Source organism: Mobula birostris, chromosome 23 (assembly GCF_030028105.1).
Source record: "Mobula birostris isolate sMobBir1 chromosome 23, sMobBir1.hap1, whole genome shotgun sequence".
Lineage (NCBI taxonomy): Eukaryota > Metazoa > Chordata > Chondrichthyes > Myliobatiformes > Myliobatidae > Mobula > Mobula birostris.
The window spans coordinates 63006693-63024646 of NC_092392.1; the positions used below are offsets into that span (position 1 = coordinate 63006693).

The 17954-nt window shown below is 44.3% G+C and overlaps 1 protein-coding gene across 1 annotated transcript in view; it reads left to right on the forward strand.

The window, feature by feature from the left end:
- Positions 1-17954, forward strand: part of LOC140186818 (dynein axonemal heavy chain 3-like) — a 428385-nt gene that overhangs the window by 162521 nt on the left and 247910 nt on the right. Inside the window, 1 exon segment of the mRNA XM_072241409.1 lies at positions 6541-6678. Within this exon segment, the coding sequence (XP_072097510.1) occupies positions 6541-6678 (138 nt within the window).

Below are 17954 nucleotides of genomic sequence, written 5' to 3' on the forward strand. Positions count from 1 at the left end.
ACCAACCTGATTTTCCCAATCTTCCTGTTGTTGAAATCCCCTATTACTTTTGTAACATTGCCCTTTTGGCATGCATTTTCTATCTCCCATTGTAATTTGTAGACCACATCATTACTACTGTTTGGGGGTCTGCATACAACTCTCATCAGGGTCTTTTCATCCTTGCAGCTCTATGGACAACAATTCAACACCCTATGTCACCTCTTTCCAATGATTTAATTTCATTTTTTACCAACAGAGCAATGCCGCCTCCTCTGCCTTCTTGCTTGCCCTTTTGCTATAATGTGCATGCTTGGACATTAAACTCCCAACTACAGAATAATCTTCTTTCAGCCATTATTCAGTGATGCCTACAACATCATACCTGCCAATCTGTGACTGTGCCTCAAGTTCATCGACCTTATTCCGTACACTGCGTGCATTGAAATATAAGTTTCAGACCTGTTCATCTTGTTCAATTTTGTTGTCCTCTTACATTGCAACTCATCCTGTTGACTGCGATTTTACCCTATCATCAACTTCTCCTTGCTAGGAGCCTCTCTACATATTGCCTCTGTTTATAAACCAACTACCCCATTCTTAGCACCATCAATCTAGTTCCAAGCCCCCCTGCCAGATTAGTTTAGACCCCCCTAAACAACCCCAGTCAATCTGCCGCATCCCTGATCCTGGCACGTGGGAGGCAACGTAATTTCCAGGTGTCTCGTCTCTGCTCCATTAACTACGGAACCTCCTGTCAGCACTGCAGTCCTCTTCATCTCCCTGCCCTTCTGAGCCACAACGCCAGACTCAGAGCCAGGGACCTGGTCGCTGTGGCTCCTTCCTGGTAGGTCATCCCCGTCAATGGTGTCTAAAGCTGTGTAACCTGTACTGGCTGTGCATTTCCCCTCCTCCTCCTGACAGTCACCCAGTTACCTGCCTCCTGCAACTAGGGGTAACTACCTTCCTGCAGCTCCTGTCTATCACCTCCTCATTCTCGGTGCTCTTGGCGCAGATGTGTTCATCCAGGAGACTGGCAGCCTCCCAGACTTCCCACATCCCGCACACAGAACAAAACGCTGCCCTGAGAGCCATTCCCATGACACTACCATGCTCAAACAGATAAGGATGAATAAATAAGAGCAGTACGAGAGAAACCTAACAAATACTTAACCTCACCCAAGCCTGATGAGCCAAGCCACTCTAAACACTGGCACACTCTAAAGAATGGCTGCACCACTTGTACCTGAGTTACTTTAAATGATGCTTTCTAATAAATCCCTCTCGTAGATTGGTTGTTCCTCAACTCAGAGAGACTGCCGTGAAGGTCTGCCTTTTTAAATCCTGAATGCAGACTTGACTGATAGGAAGCTCTTTTTACACACTGCCTCTTGCTAATTGGTCACTCTTCAACTCAGAGAGACTGCCGTGAAGGTCTGCCTTTTTAAATCCTGAACGTGAACCTGGCTGCAGGGTAGCTCTTTTAATGCACTGTCCCTTTACTGAAAGATCGCTCTTTACAGTGGTGTAGAGGGAATTACAGAGGCATGAGAAAGGAGCTAGTTGGAAGGGGATACTGGCAGGGAAGGCTGGAATTTCTGGAAGCAATTCAGAAGGCACAGGATGCATACATCACAAAGAGGAAGAACTATTCTCAAGGCAAGACGACACAGCCATGGCTAACAAGGGAAGTCAAAGCCAGCATAAAAGCCAAAGGGAGGACATATGAAGGAGCAAAAGTTAGTGGGAAGTTAAAGGATTGAGAAGCTTTTAAAAACCAACAGAAGGCAACTAAAAAAAGTCATTAAGGAAAAGTTGGAATACGAAGGTAAGCTAGACAATAATGTAAAAGAGGATACCAGAAGTTTCTTCAGATACATAAAGTGAAAAGAGAGACGAGAGTAGATATCAGACCGCTGGAAAATAATGTTGGGGAGGTAGTGATGGGGGACAAGGAAATGGCAGATGAACTGAATAAGTATTTTTCATCAGTCTTCACTGTGGAAGATACTAGCAGTATGGTAGAAGTTCAAGAGTGTCAGGGGACAAAAGTGTATGAAGTTGCCATTCCTAAGAAGAAGATTCTTGAGAAAGTGAAAGGTCTGAAGTCACCTGGCCCAGATGGTGTACACACCAGGGTTCTGAAAGGCGTGGCTGATGAGATTGTGGAGCCATTAGTAATGATCTTTCAAGAATCAATTGATTCTGCCATGGTTCCAGAAGATTAGAAAGTTGCAAATGTCACTCCACTCTTCAAGAAGAGAGAAAGGCAGAAGAAAGGAAACTTCAGGCCAGTTAGTGTGACCTCAGAGGTTGGGAAGATGTTGGAGTCGATTATTAAGGATGTGATTTCAGAGTACATGGAGGCACATGATAAGATAGGCCATAGTCAGCATGGTTTCCTTGAGGAAAAGTCTTTCCTAACAAATCTGTTGAAATTCTTAAAAGTAACAAACAGGATAGACAAAGGAGATGATGATGTTGTGTATTTGGATTTTCAAAAGGCCTTTGACAAGGTGCCACACATGAGGCTGATTAACAAGTTATTAACATGGTATTACATAGAACACAGAATAGTACAGAACAGTACAGGCCCTTCGGCCCTCAATGTTGTGCCGACCCGCAAACCCTGCCTCCCATATAAGCCCCCACCTTAAATTCCTCCATATACCTGTCTAGTAGTCTCTTAAATTTCACTAGTGTATCTGCCTCCACCACTGACTCAGGCAGTGCCTTCCACGCACCAACCACTCTCTGATTAAAAAATCCTTCCTCTAATATCCCTCTTGAACTTCCCACCCCTTACCTTAAAGCCATGTCCTCTTGTATTGAGCAGTGGTGCCCTGGGGAAGAGGCGCTGGCTAGCCACTCGATCTATTCCTCTTAATATCTTGTACACCTCTATCATGTCTCCTCTCATCATCCTTCTCTACAAAGAGTAAAGCCCTAGCTCCCTTAATCTCTGATCATAATGCATACTCTCTAAACCAGGCAGCATCCTGGTAAATCTCCTCTGTACCCTTTCCAATGCTTCCACATCCTTCCTATAGTGAGGCGACCAGAACTGGACACGGTACTCCAAGTGTGGCCTAACCAGAGTTTTATAGAGCTGCATCATTACATCACAACTCTTAAACTCTATCCCTCGACTTATGAAAGCTAACACCCCATAAGCTTTCTTAACTACCCTATCCACCTGTGAGGCAATTTTCAGGGATCTGTGGACATGTACCCCGAGATCCCTCTGCTCCTCCACACTACCAAGTATCCTGCCATTTACTTTGTACTCTGCCTTGGAGTTTGTCCTTCCAAAGTGTACCACCTCACACTTCTCCGGGTTGAACTCCATCTGCCACTTCTCAGCCCACACTATCAATGTCTCTCTGCAATCTTTGACAATCCTCTACACTATCTACAACACCATCAACCTTTGTGTCATCTGCAAACTTGCCAACCGAATCTTCTACCCCCACATCCAGGTCGTTAATAAAAATCACGAAAAGTAGTGGTCCCAGAACCAATCCTTGTGGGATACCACTAGTCACAATCCTCCAATCTGAATGTACTCCCTCCACTACCACCCTCTGCCTTCTGCAGGCAAGGCAATTCTGAATCCACCTGGCCAAACTTCCCTGGATCCCATGCCTTCTGACTTTCTGAATAAGCCTACCGTGTGCAACCTTGTCAAATGCCTTACTAGAATCCATATAGATCACATCCACTGCACTACCCTCATCTATATGCCTGGTCACCTCCTCAAAGAACTCTAACAGGCTTGTTAGACACGATCTGCCCTTCACAAAGCCATGCTGACTGTCCCTGATCAGACATGATTCTCTAAATGCCTATAGATCCTATCTCTAAGAATCTTTTCCAACAGCTTTCCCACCACAGACGTAAGGCTCACTGGTCTATTATTACCCAGACTATCCCTACTACCTTTTTTGAACAAGGGGACAACATTCGCCTCCCTCCAATCCTCCAGTACCATTCCCGTGGACAATGAGGACATAAAGATCCTAGCCAGAGGCTCAGCAATCTCTTCCCTCGCCTCGTAGAGCAGCCTGGGGAATATTCCGTCAGGCCCCGGGGACTTATCCATACTAATGTATTTTAACAACTCCAACACCTCCTCTCCCTTAATATCAACATGTTCCAGAACATCAACCTCAATCATATTGTCCTCACCATCATCAAGTTCCCTCTTATTGGTGAATAACGAAGAGAAGTATTCATTGAGGACCTCGCTCACTTCCACAGCCTCCAGGCACATCTTCCCACCTTTATCTCTAATTGGTCCTACCTTCACTCCTGTCATCCTTTTTTCCTACACATAATTGAAGAATGCCTTGGCGTTTTCCTTTACCCTACTCGCCAAGGCCTTCTCATGCCCCCTTCCTGCTCTTCTCAGCCCCCTTCTTAAGCTCCTTTCTTGCCTCCCTATATTCCTCAATAGACCCATCTGATCCCTGCTTCCTAAACCTCATGTATGCTGCCTTCTTCCACCTGACTAGATTTTCCACCTCACTTGTCACCCATGGTTCCTTCACCCTACCATTCTTTATCTTCCTCACCAGGAAAAATTTATCCCTAACATCCTGCAAGAGATCTCTAAACATCGACCACATGTCCATAGTACACTTCCCTGTAAAAACATCATCCCAATTCACGCCTGCAAGTTCTAGCCTTATAGCCTCATTATTTGCCCTTCCCCAATTAACAATTTTCCTGTCCTCCCTGATCCTATCCTTTTCCATGATACTGCTGAAGGCCAGGGAGCGGTGGTTACTGTCCCCCAGATGCTCACCCACTGAGAGATCTGTGACCTGACCTGGTTCATTACCTAGTACTAGATCTAGTATGGCATTCCCCCTTGTCGGCCTGTCCACATACTGTGACAGGAATCCATCCTGGACACAGTTAACAAACTCTGCCCCATCTAAACCCTTGGAACTAATCAGGTGCCAATCAATATTAGGGAAGTTAAAGTCACCCATGATAACAACCCTGTTATTTTTGCACCTTTCCAAAATCTGCCTCCCAATCTGCTCCTTTGTATCTCTGCTGCTACCAGGGGGCCTATAGAATACCCCCAATAGAGTAACTGATCCCTTCCTGTTCCTGACTTCCACCCATACTGACTCAAAAGAGGATCCTGCTACATTATCCACCCTTTCTGTAGCTGTAATAGTATCCCTAACTAGTAATGCTACCCCTCCTCCCCTTTTTCTGCCCTCTCTATCCCTTTTAAAGCACTGAAATCCAGGAATATTGAGAATCCATTCCTGCCATGGTACCAGCCAAGTCTCTGTAATGGCCACTACATCATAATTCCATGTATGTATCCAAGCTCTCAGTTCATCACCTTTGTTCCTGATGCTTCTTGCATTGAGGTACACACACTTCAGCCCTTCTACCTTACTCCCTTTACACCGTTTATTCTGCTTCTCTTTCCTCAAAGCCTCTCTATATGTTAGATCTGGCTTTACTCCATGCACTTCTTTCATTGCTCTATCGTTCTGGGTCCCATCCCCCTCGCAAATTAGTTTAAACCCTCCCGAACCGTACTAACAAACCTACCTGCAAGGATATTGCTCCCCCTCGAGTTCAGGTGCAACCCATCCAATCTGTACAGGTCCCACCTTCCCCAGAAGAGATCCCAAAGATCCAAAAATCTAAAACCCTGCTCCCTGCACCAACACCTCAGCCACGCATTCAACTGCCATCTCCTCCAATTCTTACCATCACTGTCACGTAGCACTGGCAGCAATCTTGAGAACGCCAGCCTTGAGGTCCTGTTCTTCAGCCTTCTGCCTAGTTCCCGAAACTCACACTTCAGGACCTCATCCCTCTTCCTGCCTATGTTGTTGGTCCCAACATGTATCACGACTTCTGGTTGCTTTCCCTCTCGTACCAGGATGTCGTGCACCCGGTCAGAGACATCCCGGACCCTGGCACCCGGGAGGCAACAAATCATGCGGGTGTCCTTCTCACGTCCAGAAAATCTCCTGTCTGCTCCTGGAGACTGTAGAGTCTCCAATGACGACAGCTCTCCTCTTCTCCATCCCACCCTTCTGCACCACCGGGTCAGACTCAGTGCTGGAGGCCCTGCCACCGTGGCTCACACTGGAAAGATTCTAGCATAGATAAAGCAGTGGCTGACTGGCAGGAGGAAAAGGGTGGGAATAAAGGGAACATTTACTGGTTGGCTGCCAGTGACTAGTGGTGTTCCACAGGGGTCAGTGTTGGGACCGCTTTCTCTTTAGCCTGGGATTACATCAATGACTTGGATGATGGAATTGATGACTTTGTAGAAAAGGGTGTGGATGACACAAAGATAGGTGGAGGGGCAGGTAGTCAGGTAGTTTTGAGGAAGTAGAGAGGGTACCAGTGTCGGGAGGGTCCAGTGTTGAGGATTCTGTGTGGATGGTCCGGTATTGGGATCAATGTCAGGGGTCCTGTGAAGGGTGTCCTGTGTTGGGAATCTCGTGTCAATGTTCGGTGTCTGTGGGTCCAGTTACAGGGAGCTGACTGCCTGTGCTCTGACTTCTCTTCCTGCAGGTCCTGTTCCGCACAGTGGCCATGATGGTACCTGACTATGCTCTGATCGCAGAAATCTCCCTCTACTCCATGGGCTTCATCAGCGCACAGCCCCTGGCCACCAAGGTGGTGGCCACCTAGAGACTTTGCTCTGAGCAGGTGAGGTGTCCAGGGCCCTGGGACAGGGGAGGGGCTGAGGTGGTCCTCTCTGTGACAGGATGTGTCTGTGAGAAGGGAGTATATGGTTCCCACCTGGAATGGGGTGTCTGTGGGATGGAAAGGTGTGGTTCCTTTCTGGGAGATGGTGAGATTGGTTTGTTACGTTAATGGTAACAATGAATATCAATCGAGACAAGTTATATAAAAACAACTAAACATTTATTAAACACAGATAAACGATAAGGAAAAAAATAAATGAAAACTTTAACCGGAAGTTAACAGATATGCAGCTGTTCACCAACTCGCCACTGGGCTCTGGTTCTTAAAGCGTTAAATGTGAAAACAGTTCTTAAAGCAATACAGTCAGATATAGTTCTTAAAGCAATAAATTCGAAAGTCCAACAGTTTTACACGTTCAATTGGGAGAGACTTCTCTGGAGAAGGATTTCTTCATAGACGCAACTTTACTGCTGGTTCTGTCCACAGGATTCACGATGCCGAAAATAAACAGTTTAAATCAACTGACTTTAAATTACTTTAGAGAAAGAGCATCTTTTTGCATGAACTCCTTGCTCTTTTTGGCAAGAGTTATCCTCGATGCAGGCAGCTACTCCTCCAACGAAGACTCAATAAGGTCGATCCTTTATTAAACTGCCAAACGATGCCAACTCCTCTCGATCCTTCGATCCTGCACTTCAATAAATTCTTCACTCTCCCTTCTAATGTTGGAATTGGGTAAATCAACACATCTAGCAAAAATTTCCAGTCCAATAATATGGTATTTTGCAACAGAATGTACACTCCATTTTAAAAATGAAACTGCGTCACAAGAACAAACACGCAACAGAAACGGAAACACAGCACGTTCTACCTGGAAACCTACAAACTAAAAACCCACTGTGTCACCTGGGTCAACCTTTATATAGTCATGGGTCACATGTCATCTCATGACCTCACATCGGCGGGAAAATCACATCAGGTGACCTCCAAAAGACCATTACATCATTCTCACAAAAAAAACAGATCTCCTTGAGCATGTAACAGGTTCCTATCTAAGATGGAATGTCAGTGGGACGGGGTGTGGTTGATCCCGTCAGGGATGGAGTGTCTTTGGGATGGAGTGTGGTTGATTCCTGTCTGGGATGGGGTGAAATTGGTTCCTCCCTGGGATGGGGTGTCTGTGGGATGGAGTGTGGTTGATTCCTGTCTGGGATGGGGTGTCTGTGGGATGGAGTGTGGTTGATTCTTGTCTGGGATGACGTGTCTGTGGGATGGAGTGTGGTTGATTCCTGTCTGGGATGACGTGTCTGTGGGATGGAGTGTGGTTGATTCCTCTCTGGGATGGAGTGTGGTTGATTCCCGTCTGGAATGGAGTGTGGTTGATTCCTGTCTGGGATGAGGTGTCTGTGGGATGGAGTGTGGTTGATTCCTGTCTGGGATGGGGTGTCTGTGGGATGGAGTGTGGTTGATTCCTGTCTGGGATGGGGTGTCTGTGGGATGGAGTGTGGTTGATTCCTGTCTGGGATGGGGTGTCTGTGGGATGGAGTGTGGTTGATTCCTGTCTGGGATGGGGTGTCTGTGGGATGGAGTGTGGTTGATTCCTGTCTGGAATGGGGTGTCTGTGGGATGGAGTGTGGTTGATTCCTGTCTGGGATGGGGTGTCTGTGGGATGGAGTGTGGTTAATTCCTGTCTGGGATGGGGTGTCTGTGGGACAGTGGGTAGTTGGTTCCTGCCTAGGATGGGGTGTCTGTCTGGGTGGGGGATCTGCGGGACATAGGGCAGTGGCTCCACGGTCTAGGACGGACTGTGTCTGTGGGACATGGGGGTATGGTTACTGCCTGGGACAGCGTATATCTGTGGGACAGAGGAAGTGCAGTTCCGGTCCAGCCCTTGGTTTCGTCAGGGGATGTTCTGCGTGGGGAGGGCAGAGGCTTTCTGTGCCCCTGAGTGAGTCACTGACTGGTCTGGATACAAGGTCTAGCATGATTTTAGGTTGAGAGTCGTGTTTGTTTTGTTGTTCTATGGCAGCAGTACAGTACAAGACATAAAAATTCCTGTGAGTTAGAAAAATAAACCAACAGTGCACAAAAGAGCTGAAGCCTCTGAGTGTGTTCCACAGGCAGAGCGCTCCTGACCCTCGGTACAGCCCAGCCCAGCCCAGCACAGCACTGAGACAGCACAACTAGTCACAGCTTTAATACCATTGACAAATACCAAAAAATCACCGCAGATCACCGCATTGAACCATATGTCATGGTTTTGTTGATATTACATCGGGCTCTGACCACCATCTCCCATTGTTCCATGGATACAGGAGTGTTGAGACCTGCTCTTTATATCCAAGGTTCTTTTAGAAGTCAGGAATGAGACATAAAACTTATTGCTTCACAATCGTTTTATTAGGAATTGATAGATCAAAGAGAACAGGAACAGAGCAGTGCCAGGGGGTTTTGCTACTTGAAGAAAGGAACTATAGATGGCACCTCTCATAAAACAACAACTTTTATACCCACGATAAGAAAATTCCATTCAAATCCATAGATAAGAGACAACCAATTAGAAAATACTTAATACTGCAGTAAAATTAAAAAATGAGAAAAAACTTACTCACTTAATACAGTACAGAGAAACTTCCAGAATTACAGCGCCCGTAAAAAGTATTCACCCCCCTCTCCCCCACCTTGGAAGTTTTCATGTTTTATTGTTTTACAATATTGAATCACAGTGGAGTTAATTTGGATTTTTTGACACTGATCGACAGTAAGTGACTTTTTCGTGTCAAAGTGAAAACAGAACTCTAAAAAGTGATCTAAATTAATTACAAACACAAAACACAAAATAATTAGTTTTTTAGGGACAAACAATGCTTATCCTATGATGTGGATTTTTTGATGGAGTATTGGACAGAGTTGATGAGGACAACGTAGTTGAGGTGGTGTCCATGGGCTTCCAGAAGGCCTCATATAAGGTGCCACATCAGAGGATGGTAGGTTAACTGGCAACTGTAATTTGCCCCTTGTTCATAGGTGAAGCAATAGAACCTCAGGCAGTTGATGGAACAGTGGGGGAAAGAAAGTGAAATTAGTGCAGGATTAATGTGGATGGGTCCTCAATGATCAGCATGAATTTCGTGGGCCACATGGCCTGTTTCTGTGCTGTTGGTCTCTGTAACTCTGCAACAGGCTTTTCAGCAAATGTAAAGCTCATGGCATCAAAGGGATGTTGGTAGCATGAATACTGAACTGTCCAAGAGATTGGTTCCACGGGGTTGTGGTGAATACTGAGCTGTACAAGTGACTGGTTCCAGGGGTTGGTAGCATGAATACTGAGCTGTCCAAGTGAGCTGTCCATTTTGTGTGTGCTGCTCACATGGAAGATGACATGAAGCTTGGCAGTGTTGTGGAGAGAACAGTAACTAACTGCAGCAGGATAGAAATGGTCTGGTGAACTGGGCAGACACGTGGCAGATGAAGTTTCATGGTGACAAAACTGTGAGGTGATGCATTCTGGTAGGAAGAGTGAGGAGGGAATTTACATATAGAATGAAGGATGTCAGGGAGCATGCAGTACTGGTGTACAGATCATTGCATGGGGCAGGACAAGTTGAGAAAGTATTTAGTGTTGAGAAACTACTTATTGACCAACTTGGCATTTAATACGGTCATCCCTCAAAAACTGGTGGGTAAACTTTCCTCATGGTGTCTCAACACATCTGTCTGTAAGTGGATCCTGGACTTGATGGAAAGACCACATGCAGTCCGTGTTGGCCGCAACATCTGTAGTTCCATCACGCTGAGCGCTGGTGTCCCCCTACCTGCTGTTCACTCTGCTGACACATGACTGCACTGCCGGATCTAGTTCAAACCTGAATCATAAGGTTCATGGAGATGGCGTACAGAGAGGAGGAGAGCAGCCTGTAGAACTGTGCGAGCACAAGGACTTGAGTCTCAATGTAGTCAAGACCAAAGAGATCATCATGGACTTCAGGAAGGTCCTCCCTTCACATGAACGACTCCTCCATGAAGAGAGTTAGGAGCACCAGTTTCTGGGCCATCTCATCCGGTCCCTCAACATCACTTCTTTAGTCAAGAAAGCACAGCAGCGTGTCCATTTCCTGAGGAGACTGGGATGAGTGAGGCTTCCCTGCTCCCATTCTAACAACTTTTACAGGAGAAACTTTGAGAGTGTCCTGACCATCTGCATCAATGTTCGATATGGGAATCGCACAGTATTTAACCACAAGTCCTTGCAAAGGATTGCGAGAATTGCTGAGAGGATCATTGGGGTCTCTCTTCCATTCATCTGAGATACTTATTGGGGTGCTACGCGTGCAGGGTCCTTAGCACGTCAAGGATCACTCCTCCCGTCCATCTCAGAATCTCTTTAACCCCTCCCCCCTGCCTCACAATCAGGCAGGAGGTACCATAGCATGAGAACAAGGACTGCTAGGATGGAAAACAGCTTCTTCCGCAAGGTTGTGAGTTACTGTATCCCTGCAACCACTCAGGTATCTCACGTATCAAGCACCAGTAGTACTAAACTGGTTGCTTTTTAACCAGTGTATAAATGCATCTTATGCTAAGTATCAATCCTCTACAATATATTTCATTATTTGTTAATCTATTTTTGGTAATAGTTTATGTAACACCACAAAATGCTGGAGGAACTCGGCAGGCCAGGCAGCATCTATGGAGATGCTTCGGGCCGAGACTCTTCAACAGGACTGGGGAAAAAAGATGAGAAGTCACAGCAAGAAGCTGGGGCTGGGGGGGGGGCGTCGCGAGGGTGAAGTACAAGGTGGGAGATGATAGGTGACGCTGGAACAGGTGAAGTAAAGAGCTGGGAAGTTGATTGGTGAAAGAAATAAACAGCTGGAGAATGAGGAATCTGATGGGAGAGGACAGAAGACCATGGAAGAAAGGGAAGGGAGCACCAGAGGGAGGTGATGGGCAGGTAAGAAGATAAGGTGAGAGAGGAAAATGGGAATGGTGAAGGGGGAGGGGCCATTATCGGAAGTTCAAGGAATCGATGTCCATGCCATCAGGTTGGAGCTGGAATATAATGCGTTGCTCCTCCAACCTGAGTGTGGCCTCATCCTGGAAGTAAAGGAGGCCGTGGACTGACATGTTGGAATGAGAATGGGAAGTAGTGTTTAAAAAATACACGTGGACTAAGATGTTAACTGTCCTGTGCTATCACCAGTGGGATCATCAGTTGATCTGCCACCTGTCTTCAGGAGTTTCGGCCCGCTTATGATCAAGACTCCCTCGAGGTGGTGGGCCAGCAGTGCTAAAGAACCACCTCCCGCTGGTGAGCTTAAAAACCTGGCATCTGCCTCTATCAGAGTTGTTGGTCACTTCCATCCAACAGATAGTCTGCTCTTCAGGTGTCTATGCAACTACTGAAGGGTTTGCAAGATATGTATACACTGTCTGACTATCTGCCCCTCTGGACATACTTGGTCCACACCCATGCTGATCCTTTCTCTGCTGCCTCAGCTACAGCCCTGCTGGTTGACTTGATCTCTCTTCTAGTGAAGCCAAGGTCACGCAGCCACTTCTGGAGAGTGAACACAATAAACCCACAGCAGCCTACTTTGAATGGATAGCATGAGACCTTCCACCCTCTGTCTCTGCACTCTGATCTTAATTCTGCATACTTGGTTAACTTGCGCTCATGGGCTTCATCGATGTTGTCTTCCCAGGGGACTGTGAGTTCACCAATAACCACTTCCCTAATGGTGTCAGACCATACGATTATATCTGGACGCAATGTAGTGAAAGCTATTTACTCTGGGAAACTGCCTTTCCCATCCAGGTCGGCCTTGACACACCAATCATTGGCTGAAGAAAGTATGCTTGATCGTGAGCCTGCGCTGTACACCCTTGACTTGGAGCCTTCTTACACAAATGATATGCGATGTTCTGTGCAGCATGGGGCATGAGATAAGTTGTGCTGCAGTACTCTCTGCTCAACCGCTTCTGTTACAACTTTGAGAACGTTGTTATGTCTCCAAGTGTACATGCCACAGGAAAGATTGACTCTGCATGCACTCAAAGTATGTTGAAGTGTTCCCTTCTCGCCACAAGCAGCACACCTGTCTGTCTTATCTTCATACAAGGTGCTGAGGTTGGCAGGTGTTGGGAGCAGATCGTACACTGCTCTGCATAGAAAAGAAATGCGGAGCGGTTCCATCTGCCACAGAACATTTCAAGATAGATGTTGTTGTTCCACACTTTCCCACCAGGTCCAAGCCCCTTGTTTGGCCAGGCCAGCTGTTTTAGCTAACCTCTTCTCTTCTTCTACCTATCGTATTTCTTGTGTTACAAGCTCACGGCACTCCTTACTTGCAGAAGATGACCACCACTTGTGGGTTGTCCATCCAAGTCCCTGGTGGCCTAGCTGGGTAGCCCCAGCCGTCTCCTTGTGCTTCAATCTGGACTCTGCCTCATCAACTGCTACACGGGCTGACCACTTCCTGCCTGATCTCACATCCGGCTGGGTGTTCTTGATGACAAGGTCTTCTAAGTCTCGAAGCATCAGGAATGATCTTACCTTGGCTACCTTGACCTCTTCAACAAGGGAGTGCACTGGGATGGTAAGCTTTGTCTGGCTGCTGTGGATTACAACATTGGTAAGGCTGCTCGGTACTCCAAGCCACTTCTTCACATACTTGTTGATCTTCCATTCCTTTGCCTCAACATGGGACATTGCCACTTCATAGACAGTTAGTGGCCACATTTTCCATGGCATCAGTCCATACTGCACACACCACAACTTCAACTTGCCAGGCAAGCCACACTTGTCAACAGACATCAGACCTCTGCTGATCCATTCTCCTGTCTCTTGAACCCTCTTGGTGTCTCTCAGTTCCTCTGTGTACCCGAGGTTCTTAACTGGTTGGTCCTGAATGAATGGAATCTCCTCTCCATAAAGGGTGAAATGAAAGTCAACCAGCTTTCCTCTCCTAAGAACAAGGATCCTTGACTTCTTGGACTTGAACTTCATTCTTCCCCAATCCATTAGCTCCTCGAGTCTAGATAGTACATTTTCCACTGCCTCCGTGCTGGGACTCAAAAGGGTGAGATCGTCCATGAACGCTCGTATTGGTGGTAACTCCCCTTCGCCATCAAGTGTAACACCTGGTCCCACTGAAATACAATCATCTGTTTGAATGCCTTCCATCTGGCAGATGTTATAAGATTTTCTATGTCCGCACTTCCAGACTGAAAACTAGCTGTTTCTCCAGAGCTATAATTTCTCTGAACCAATCATATAACCATATAACCATATAACAATTATACAATGGAAGCAGGCCATCTCGGCCCTTCTAGTCCGTGTTGAATTCCCACTCTCACCTAGTCCCACCGACCTGCACTCAGCCCATTATCCTCCATTCCTTTCCTGTCAATATAGCTGTCCAATTTAACTTTAATCGACAACATCAAACCTGCCTCAACCTCTTTCGATGGAAGCTCGTTCCACACAGCTACCACTCTCTGATTAAAGAAGTTCCCCCTCATGTTACCCCTAAACTTTTGCCCTTTAACTCTCAACCCATGTCCTCTTGTTTGAATCTCCCCCATTCTCAATGGAAAAAGCCTATCCACGTCAAATCTATCTATCCCCCTCACAATTTTAAATACCTCTATCAAGTCCCCCCTCAACCTTCTATGCTCCAAAGAATAAAGACCTAACTTGTTCAACCTTTCTCTGTAACTTAGGAGATGAAACCCAGACAACATTTTAGTAAACCTCCTCCCTATTCTCTCAATTTTATTGACATCTTTCCTATAATTCGGCAACCAGAACTGTACACAATACTCCAAATTTGGCCTCACAAGTGCCTTGTACCATTTCAACATTACATCCCAACTCCTATGCTGAATGCTCTGATTTATAAAGGCCAACATACCAAAAGCTTTCTTCACCACTCTATCCACATGAGATTCCACCTTCAGGGAACTATGCACCATTATTCCTAGATCTCTCTGTTCTTCAATGCCCTACCATTTACCATGTATGTCCTATTTTGATTAGTCCTACCAAAATGTAGCACCTCACATTTATCAGCATTAAACTCCATCTGCCATCTTTCAGCCCATTCTTCTAACTGGCCTAAATCTCTCTGCAAAATTTGAAAACCTACTTCATTATCCACAACTCCACCTATCTTAGTATCATCTGCAAACTTACTCATCCAATTTACCACCCCATCATCCAGATCATTAATGTATATGACAAATAACATTGGACCCAGTACAGATCCCTGAGGCACACCACTAGTCACCGGCCTCCAATCAGACAAACAGTTATCCACCACCACTCTGTGGCGTCTCCCATCCAGCCACTGCTGAATCCATTTTAATACTTCAATGTTAATACCTAACCATCCAACCTTCCTAACTAACCTTCCGTGTGGAACCTTGTCAAAGGCCTTACTGAAGTCCATATAGACAATATCCACTGCTTTACCCTCGTCAACTTTCCTAGTAACCTTTTCAAAAAATTCAAAAAGATTTGTCAAACATGACCTTCCACGCACAAATCCATGTTGACTGTTCCTAATCAGACCCTGTCTATCCAGATAATTGTATATACCATCTCTAAGAATACTTTCCATCAATTTACCCACCACTGACATCAAACTCACAGGCTGATAATTGTTAGGTTTACTCTTAGAACCCTTTTTAAACAATGGAACAACGTGAGCAATACGCCAATCCTCCGGCACCATCCCCGTTTCTAATGACATTTGAAATATTTCTGTCAGAGCCCCTGCTATTTCCACACTAACTTCCTCAAGGTCCTAGGGAATATCTTGTCAGGACCCGGAGACTTATCCACTTTTATATTCCTTAAAAGCTCCAGTACTTCATCTTCATTAATCATCATAGTTTCCATAACTTCCCTACCTGTTTCCCTTATCTTACACAATTCAATATCCTTCTCCTTCGTGAATACTGAAGAAAAGAAATTATTCAGAATTTCCTCCATCTCTTTTGGCTCCACACATAGCTGTCCACTCTGATTCTCTAAGGGACCAATTTTATCCCTCACTATCCTTTTGCTATTAATATAACTGTAGAAACCCTTTGCATTTATTTTCACCTTACTTGCCAAAGCAACCTCATATCTTCTTTTAGCTTTTCTAATTTCTTTCTTAAGATTCTTTTTACATTCTTTATATTCCTCGAGCACCTCATTTACTCCATACTGCCTATATTTATTGTAGATATCTCTCTTTTTCCGAACCAAGTTTTCAATATCCCTTGAAAACCATGGCTCTCTCAAACTTTTAACCTTTCCTTTCAACCTAACAGGAACATAAAGAGACTGTACCCTCAAAATTTCACCTTTAAATAGCCTCCATTTCTCTATTACATTCTTCCCATAAAACAAATTGTCCCAATCCACTCCTTCTAAATCCTTTCACATCTCCTTAAAGTTAGCCTTTCTCCAATCAAAAACCTCAACCCTGGGTCCAGTCCTATCCTTCTTCATAATTATATTGAAACTAATAGCATTGTGATCACTGGACCCAAAGTGCTCCCCAGCACAAACCTCTGTCACCTGACCTATCTCATTCCCCAACAGGAGATCCTACACTGCCTCATCTCTAGTTGGTACCTCTATGTATTGCTGCAAAAAACTATCCTGCACACATTTTACAAACTCCAAACCATCCAGCCCTTTTACAGAATGGGCTTCCCAGTCGATGTGTGGAAAATTAAAATCTCCCACAATCACAACCTTGTGCTTACTACAAATATCTGCTATCTCCTTACAAATTTGCTCCTCCAATTCTCGCTCCTCATTTGGTGGTCTATAATACACCCCCATAAGTGTTACTACACCTTTCCCATTCCTCAATTCCACCCAAGTAGCCTCCCTAGACGAGCCCTCTAATCTATCCTGCCAGAGAACCGCTGTAATATTTTCTCTGACAAGCAATTTTCTCTGTTGCTTGGTTACTGTTTCTTAAAGCTCATTATTTGCATTTAATATATATTCCAGCGGTTTTTATTGAAACATCTCCTTTAAGCAATATTTAAAATGGACCATATTTTTAATTTACTTAGTTTTAATGTAAAAGGATTAAACCATGCTGTGAAATGTAATAAGATATTAATTATATTAAGACATTGAATGTCTCAATTTTTTTTTACAAGAAACACATGTTCGTAAATGTGATACTTTACATCTTTTCAGCCGTTAGAAGGGTTTATCTTTCCAATCCTCCTTTCAGGCTAAGGCAAGAGGAGTTTCGATTCTCATAGACGATTCAGTTTCTTTCGTTCAATATAATGTAGTGTCTGATACCAATGGGTGTTTTGTTATAGTCTCAGGGAAATTAGATAATAAATTAATGGTTTTTGCAAATTTGTATGCTCCGAATATAGATGATCCAGGCATTTTAAACCTTTTTTTTTTGTTTTATCAGGTTTAAGTTTATATTCTTTTATTTTAGGAGGAGACTTCAACTGTTGTTTAGATCCTGTATTAGATTGTTCTTCTAAATGACTGTTTTGTAGTAGATCTGCATCCTTTATCCAATCTTTTCTATTGAAACGTGATATTGTTGATGTTTGGCATTTTTTGCATCCAACAGATAAAGAGTACTCATTTTTTCCTCATGTTCATCATCTGTATTCCAGGATTGATATTTTTTTTGTTGATAGCCAATTTGTTCCATTAGTTTGATCCTGTGAATATAAAGAAATTGCTGTTTCAGATCATGCTCCTGTGCTTTTATCCTTAAATCTTCTGGGTATCTCCCAAATAAACAGATTCTGGTGTTTTAATCCAACTTTGTTATCAGATAAAGATTTTTAAAAATTTTTGGAGAGACAAATTATTTTTTTTAAAGAATATGCTAAAAGAGACTTCTAGTCTCGTTTTATAGGATGCTTATATTAAAGGTCAAATTATTTCTTTTACCGCAGGTGTTTAGAAAAAAGCTAACAAGGAGAGAACTGAATTAGCCAATCAGTTGAAACAGTTAGACCAAAAATATGCTTTGGCTCCATATCCTGTTTTATATAAAAGACCTGTTGAAATTAAAACTAAATACAATCTGCTCTTAACTTATCCAATTGAAATGCAACTTTTAAAAGATAAAAGTCGTTTTTATGTTCATGGAGATAAAACGGGTAAACTATTAACTAACCAATTAAAGACCTTTATAGTTAAACGTCAAATTTTTAAAAATTTGTAAAGCTAATTGTGATAAAACATCTGATCATTTAGAAATAAACGATGCTTTTAGAGAATT